Source organism: Dendrobium catenatum, unplaced genomic scaffold, assembly GCF_001605985.2.
Source record: "Dendrobium catenatum unplaced genomic scaffold, ASM160598v2 fragScaff_scaffold_574, whole genome shotgun sequence".
NCBI lineage: Eukaryota > Viridiplantae > Streptophyta > Magnoliopsida > Asparagales > Orchidaceae > Dendrobium > Dendrobium catenatum.
Window position 1 is genome coordinate 230804 of NW_021319036.1, and position 7708 is coordinate 238511.

Here is a 7708-nt window from a genome sequence, read left to right on the forward strand (position 1 = left end):
TCTGTCTCCTCTCGCTATGTCGCTCGTAAGTCCACCGAAGCCGCGGCCTGCGCCGACCAACCCTATCTCCCTCTCTCGATTCTCTGTTCGCACTCGACCTTCCCACCGCCGGCCTGCCGGCCGGCCACCCTAGCCGCCTCAATTTCTGCCCTAGCCATCGCTCTACCGGTTGCGTTTTCCTTAACGATTTATCTCTTTAAAATTTTGTGGTAGATGAAGCTGGAGCGAAATGGCCGCTTCATCATTCAGAAGCAGTCGCAAGCGTTCGACAACTACTTTTTCAGAGCGGCATCCTCTCCATAAACGAAAATAACTCTCCGCAAAATTCGCATTTAATTTAGGAATGCAGCAGAGAATAATCTTCTATATTTCTTTCCATATATAGTTTAGGGTTTTATTTAGCAACTTCTCCAATCAAAACTGCTCTCTGAACATCCCTAATATAAATACTTTGAAAGAGTAAATTATTTGATTATTTCTCTTCGATCTTTTTTGTTTTTCCTCTGTACTGTCTCTGCGAGACGTTGAAGGGACAGGGTTCGATTTCTCATCAATTGCTTCCGGGCCTTAGGGTTTCTCTCTCGGTAAGCTTGCTTCTATCTGTATCTCCATTAATTAATTATATATTGTTTTTTTTTTCCAAATTTCAATTAGATCTCGACTTCTTGAAACTTGATTTTTATCCATCTGCTGGACAAAAATTATGAGAAACTGTTACTACTTACCTAAATTTGAACAGGTTTCAATGATTGGAGCAATAGAGGTTGGAGGGAAAAACATGCAGATGACAAAGAAGAGAAGTTTAAATGACAGGGAAGGAAGCAATGCGAGCTTAATGGGAGATAGGATTGAACAGTGCCTGATGTTTCACGCGGCAATGAGATCTCAAGATTGGGAGATTGCTGAAAGTCTATTTCTCTCAGCAGAACCAGAAATCCGAAATGATTTTCTATGCAAAGCAGTGGAGTTTGTATGGTTTTTGAAAAGTCGGCACGAACTGGATGAGATCACTAGGCTGATCAAGATGATTGTCTCTAATGGTGCCGGAAATTTGAAAAAGGCTCTTGTCAAATCTTCTTTTCTTGCTGCTTGTCTTTCAGTATTTGGGAGCTTGACAATGAGCTTAAAAAGTAATCCTGCTATCATGATTCGAAGGTAGAGACTTCAATGTCTGGTTATGAAGATGCCACATTTTAGTTCAGATTTCCTTACCAATTGATTTGATTCTTCTTTCTTTTGCCAAAGGTTGATTGAACGATTTCAGAAATCGAATCAGGATGAGGTTTTCAAAGCTCAAGCAGATGGTAACAGTCAAAAAATCAATATCAATGATGTCCGGTTACAGATTCTAGGATTTAAAGCATTCTTGAATATTGCTGGCAGTAATCTCTCCAGAAACGATTTTCTTGAGGCATTTGAAGTAGCTTGCTTTCCTCTTACTCACATACAAAACTTCTATCCGGGTTGGGAATTTGGAGGAGGAGCTTATTTGCTAGTAAGCTTACTAACAATGTTGGTGGAGGGTGGAGCAAATAATGTCAACCAAAGCCTTTTGGAAGCAACTCAATTTGGCAGTACTGAACTTGTACGTATCTTTCTACAGGCAAGTTATCTTTTTTCCTAATTGCAAGATTTTTTTTCACATCTTTCTCATGTATTTCTTCGATTCATTTGCTAATTAGGTTAATGGTAATATAAATGTTGATTTGGAACAGTCAAAATAGTTCTTTAATCTTTTAACATTTTCCCGCTTCTTTAGCTTGAAGAATGTTGGAATGATGATAATGAAGATGATGTTTGTTTATAGAACATAGACGACGACAACAACAACAAGAAGCCTTTATCCCACTATGTGGGGTCGGCTACATGATTCATTTTTCTCCATTATGTACTGTTAAGAGTCAAATTCTCATCTAAATCTAATAACGAAAGGTCATTTCTAATATTTTCTAGCCAAGTCATTTTAAGTCTACATCTACCTTTTTTAACATAAGTCAAATCTAATACATCTAATTTCCTAACCGGGTCATCGAAAGACCGCCGTTTTATGTGACCAAGCCATTTAATGTGACTCTCTCTAATCTTATATTCCACTTGAACTACCCCAACCTTTTCACGTAGAACAAAGGGTAGCCGGTAGACAATACACCACCAACACCCAACAACTACAACATCAAGCTTTGTCCCACTATATGGGGTCGGCTACATGAATCCTTTTTCTCTATTGTGTCCTGTTAAAAGTCAAATTCTCGTTTAAATCTAATAAAGAAATATTATTTCTAATATTTTCTAACCAAGTCTTTTTAGATCTACCTCTACAATGATCAGTCTTTATTGAACATAGACTGATTGATAATAAATCAATGTGCTAGATATGTTTAAAATTGTGGCTCATTTCATATCATAAAAAAATTCTAAATGAAGGATATCATAGAAATCTTGAATAGTGGCTGATCATTAATATAAGAATATGAATATTTTCCTTCATAAACTTCTGTAATCATCACTCAAAAGCCCTAAAGCTAAGAATGCTTTTGTTTATAATTAGTTTGCTGCCTCTCATTGGTGTAGAAACATTATTAAACCACATTAAACTCTTATATTCTTGTATGTTTTCTTTTTTCCTTTCTAAAAATTTGAAGCTTAGACAACAGAACAAGCAAATTGTATATTTTTCTGTCTTCTTACCAACTCTCCTTCATTTATTCAGCTTGCCCAGCAGAAAAACTTACCTGTTAATGTTGATCTGGCACTTGAATATGCCTCCCAATTTGTCAAAATTAGAACCATGGAATGCTTGGTAGTGGAAGGGAAAGCTACTTCCTTTCTAAAACCACTAATTTCTGCTGCTAGACAAGGTTGCCTCCCTGTGCTTCAGTGGTTCGTCAATCGTGGCTGCCCGAATATCCATCTTGTGTTTGCCTTAGCTGTTGCAGCCTCCAACAACCATGTTCAAATTGCCACTTACCTTCTTCATCATATTCCACTTCCTGTGCTTACTTCCAAAGGAAAAAAGATCATCAAGATTACTTACGATCTAGGCGGCGGAGGCGGCGGCGGCGCATCTCTCCAAGGTGTTTCTTTACTCCTCCAGTTAAACTTTCTTGGCGACTCTGTTGCAACCTATGCAGTAGCAGACAAGATTGCTCGATCTGAAGATGGAAATTTGGCTCATTTGCTCAAAGTTTTTCTTCAAGAACAGTGGTCGGAAGCAGCTTTTTGGGAGGGGATGAAGGCAGGGAAGAACCACTACGTGAACCTCATGAGAATACTGAGAAGAGGCGAATCGTCCATTTGGTTAAGGGGTCTTCCATCGCCATTACTGATGGCTATTGGATACATGCCTTTGTATAAGGACTGTGTGAAGGCCAACGGTCGGCTGTTGCCTCAGAGACTTAGAGGGCAGCTTGTGGAGATTGCAGAAAGGATCACCAATGGAGCTGTTAACAAAGAGAGTCAGTTGAATGAGGTAATGGGTGTGTTGGAGCATCACATACCTCTCTTTGTTCGTTCTTCATGAAGATCTTTGGCTTCTTTGATTTCTTGATAGTTTGCTAATTGGTTTATTTTTGGTAATGCTGAGTAGTTGTATGGTTCTAACTTGGAGAAATTCTTTGGTGTAGATATAATAAAATTTTGTTGTTGCTTCTTGTTTTAAGGAGGTGATTTGGGCTTCGTTTGGAGCCGCTTTTGAACATAAATTTTTTGTTGCTTTCAAAAAATTTTTGTAGTAAAAGACTGTTTTAACAAAATAGTAAGATAGCTATCCTAACTCCCAAATGAAACTTTGATAATTTGATATAATATTGTGGTAATCGATTATGTTATCGAGCATATTATCATAATTCATTTTCAATGAGTCTCTCACTAACAAGAATGTGACACGTGCTTTCCAACCAGTGATTTTTCATCAAATGGCATCATAGGTAATCGATTAAAATCGGATGATTTTGTCATAAAACAACAACACTATGTTATGGTCATGGCAAAAGCTAGTAAGAATATCATGGCTAAAAATCTGAGTAATGAATTATAGAGTGCACTTGAAGACAAAGTCCTTTATTGGCTAAGTTTCACTTAAATTTACTCTCTTAAATAAACATTTATATCAAATATATAAGATTCTCTTGTACAAAGAACACGTGATAACCAACAAGAATCCTTGATCTAATTGGTTCGATTACCTTCTCCAACTAAGTATATTAGGGACCACGATAATTCAGGAATATGGAATCTTGAGACCTTGATTAAATTCATCAAAATTTATCATTTAAAACATAAAATAAAATTCATCCATTCTCCGCAATTGTTTGTTAATGTTAATAACTTTAAGAATAATCTCAGCTTAGAAATAGCAAATATCTTATCGAGCATATTCCCATAATTCATTTCCAAACAGTCTCTCATCAATAAGGATGTGACACGTGCCCTCCAACCTGTGATTTTCCATCAAATGTCATCATAGGTAAAAAGCAATGACCGGATGACTTTGCAATAAAGCAACACCACTAAATTACGGTCATGGCAAAAGCTCGTATGTTTACCATGGCTAAAAAAATTGAAGTCCATCTATTCATTTACTCTCTCTACTAACACACCAAAACAAGCAAAGCTAAAAACTAAGGAAAGAGAATAAAAAATATGTAAAAGCCCAAATCAGATTGGGTGCCTCAAGTTGCACTCATTGGTTGATCTATTCTTGAGCCAACATTTATAAATTTAGGTAATACAGTTCAATCATTACTACATTGCTTGAGCCTCAATTATCATTATTTTTTTATGAAGGAGTTATATCAAAGCTCATTTTCTTGCATAGATGAAATTTCAGAGAGTTTTAGGCTTTGTTTTCCTCAAAAAGCTTCAAATGAAATTCAATAGAGTAGATGCTAAGCAAAAATCTCTCTTGTTCATAGGAATCATCATTCATGAAGAAACAACCTTTGAAGAAAGTGAAGATTAATGTTCCATATGGAACAACTTTCTTATTATTTTTTAAAGTAGCTTTTTAGCACAAAATATTTTTGAAATTAGCAAAAATTAGTGGCTAAAAGCTATCCCAAACGAAGACTAAGAAAACTGGTGAGAGATAGTTGAAGTTGTACTATCAATTGGGTGAGGTAACTATAAAAGAGGTGATTCACGTATTTTATTGAAACGGCGGTCTTCACCTCTTTGTATCCTGCTTCTCTCCCACCTACTGTTCACAATGACTGTGAGACCTCATTCCCTTACTGTTCCTCTCTGACTTGGATTTTCCTCCCAGGATCGTCCGGGACGATATTGAGATCGTCCAGGACGATCTGTACTGTTCAAAATATCGTCCTGAGAATAGTTCTGGGAACCGTCCAGGACGATCGGGATGATCGATTTTGGTCTGATCGTCCCGGGACGATCTTGCGATAGGCCGGGCCGATCAGTGTAATGATATAAGAAAATCAGCTCGTTTTGAGGAGAGAGAAAATCATTTTTAAACAAAATATCTTATTTGAGGAGAGAGAAAGAGAAAGGGAAAAGAGGAAAAGCTTGGTTTCGGAGGCCGCAGAGGGCTTTTCGTCCGACGTCGCTGTTGGGAAAAGTGAAGATCTCGTGGTAAGGACTCCGAATCCTATTTCTGTTTTCAGAGATATTGAGTTTTGACCGAGTTATGCATTGTTTTGTGTTTTCGTAGTCGAATTTTGGACATGATTTCGATTTGACACAACTTTCACCGCACAACTTTTGGTATGTTATAGATATGACTATTGTACACGATTTGAGTATTTCCTACGACGATTTTACCGGTCAGAATTGATTCTACGCGATTTTAATCGAATAGAAAAATATCAGGACTTGATTTGATTTGGATTCTATAGAATAATAGTCTTGTATTGATGTCGTGGATATTCTACTGTAATTTGGAGAAATTTGGAATTTGTGCCTTTTTGCAGGATTTTTGTGTAAATTTGATAGACTGCCGTTACTCTGCCCGATTTTCGTATGATTTTTGATTTTCCCGGAATTGATAGATTGAATTGATATGCGTATATATGCATCGATTTCATTGATTTCACTGATTGATTGCTGTGCATCGACATTGAGCATTGATATAGAAATGGATGGATATAGATATTGCATTGATAGCATGGACATGAATAGTATAGAATCATTGACACTGTTGCCTATAGATTCATTGATTTCTGCTTGTAGATATTCATTGTTACTACTGCCTATAGATTTATTGATCTTGCATATAGATTCACTGTTGTTATTGTTTCTGCACCGTATTGACTGCTGCATGGATTCACTGTTAGAATAGATTGAGATTTATCGTACTGCTTTCCTCGTTTGATTTCATTGAATAGATAGTATTGATTAGGCCGCATTGATTTAATTTGATAGCGATTGATTTGACGGATTGATTGAGTTCCTATTGTGTACGGATTTCTTCGAGGTTGACATGGATTTATTGAATTGATTTATCGATTCGCCTGCCGCTGCATTGACTGGTTTTATTGACTATGGATTTCCGTATTGCACAGATTCATTGACCATTGACTGATATGATTAGATTGACTGACATGCATATTGATAGCATCGCCGTGCTTTGATTTCAGTTGTAGGCTTTGGTGACCTGCTGGGCTTTGTAAAGCTCATTATATGTGGTTAACAATTTCAGGTCCGAGCAAGGCAACTGGAATGGAGTTCGATCAGAATATCAGACGAATCCTTTCACTATTGATATCTGGGGCATCACAATGACAGCCCAAGACAAAACTTACCTACCGATTGTGTCTTCTTTCTCCATCTATTTTTCTAAATCCACAGATGATGCAATTCGACCGGCTCACTGCACAAACTTTCACAAGCAAATCTGCCAAATCGAGCCCAATTCCGCTCGTGCCCGACCTCCCTTGTGCATTCAAATCTACAGCTCCAGCTTGCACTCTCGCATGTTCTAAATTACGCACGCCTGCGTCCGTTATTGTTCCTCTCATGATCCGCATGCTTGTGCCTTGTGGAGCGCCAGCTACTACACTTGTGACCCAACCCCGGCCCCCTGCTTGCCCACGCCCGTGCCAACCAAGCACCCACACATGACATAGCCGCTAGTTCAGGTCTGATCCCAGCCCCCGCTTTGAGCTCACGCGCCCAGGCCCTGCTCGTGCGACTGTCTCGTAGCCCTCCAGCCAACACCCTCACGCATTCTAGCCCACGACCCCAGTCTGCATCCCGCCAGCCTAGGGGCCTACTGTGATATGACTTCTTGCTTCAGTGCAAATCACAAACGACCTCCATCCATTTCTCCTGTCCGAACGAGGCCACTCCACTTAGTTGGATCTTAATTACAAGAAACTTCTAAGGATGACACCATACATCACTTGCACATTCAAGAAAAAGATTAATTTTCCTCCAAGACAAGATTTTCCAACAAGGTGTTGATGCTAAGAAGGTAGCAACTAAAGTATTTAAATTATCAAAAAATGTCTCAATAGTTAACTTACCAAGTTACCCAGAAATTCAACTTATGACTTATTGTAATCTAACTAAGAAAATTTTCAGACTCCAAGATGAGTCTATCAATTTTGTAGATGTTCTTCTTCACAAGCAGAGCTTTGATCTGCTAGTGAACTCCTTAAATCTTCATTTAAATGCATAACATTCTGGGAATTGCTCTGTATGAAGGGCTTTTCTACTTTGAGATCAAGAAGAGGAAGGGAAGAAGATGAGA

At 38.1% G+C, this 7708-nt stretch overlaps 1 protein-coding gene across 3 annotated transcripts; it reads left to right on the forward strand.

Moving 5' to 3' along the window:
• Positions 1-3752, forward strand: LOC110097874 (ankyrin repeat protein SKIP35). 3 transcript variants are annotated; one of them, XM_020824505.2, is made up of 4 exons: positions 1-584; positions 740-1155; positions 1246-1603; positions 2711-3752. In XM_020824505.2, exons 2-4 carry the CDS (start codon positions 746-748, stop codon positions 3518-3520), a joined length of 1578 nt encoding a protein of 525 aa, XP_020680164.1. In that variant the 5' UTR covers positions 1-584; positions 740-745; the 3' UTR covers positions 3521-3752. The 3 variants fall into 3 exon arrangements, with proteins under 3 accessions (XP_020680164.1, XP_028550649.1, XP_028550648.1); XM_028694816.1 differs by lacking the exon at positions 1-584 and having other exon boundaries at positions 592-1155; positions 1246-1585; XM_028694815.1 differs by lacking the exon at positions 1-584 and having other exon boundaries at positions 594-1155.
• The last annotated feature ends 3956 nt before the right edge of the window (positions 3753-7708 follow it).

What these genes read in the sequence shown, in the direction of transcription:
- LOC110097874 (XM_028694815.1), top strand. Translation starts at nt 704, where the DNA reads ATGAGAAACTGTTACTACTTACCTAAATTTGAACAGGTTTCAATGATT. An exon ending in CCTGCTATCATGATTCGAAG is followed by an intron (nt 1,156 to 1,245) that starts GTAGAGACTTCA and finishes CTTTTGCCAAAG; the next exon opens with GTTGATTGAACGATTTCAGA. An exon ending in TTGTACGTATCTTTCTACAG is followed by an intron (nt 1,604 to 2,710) that starts GCAAGTTATCTT and finishes TCATTTATTCAG; the next exon opens with CTTGCCCAGCAGAAAAACTT.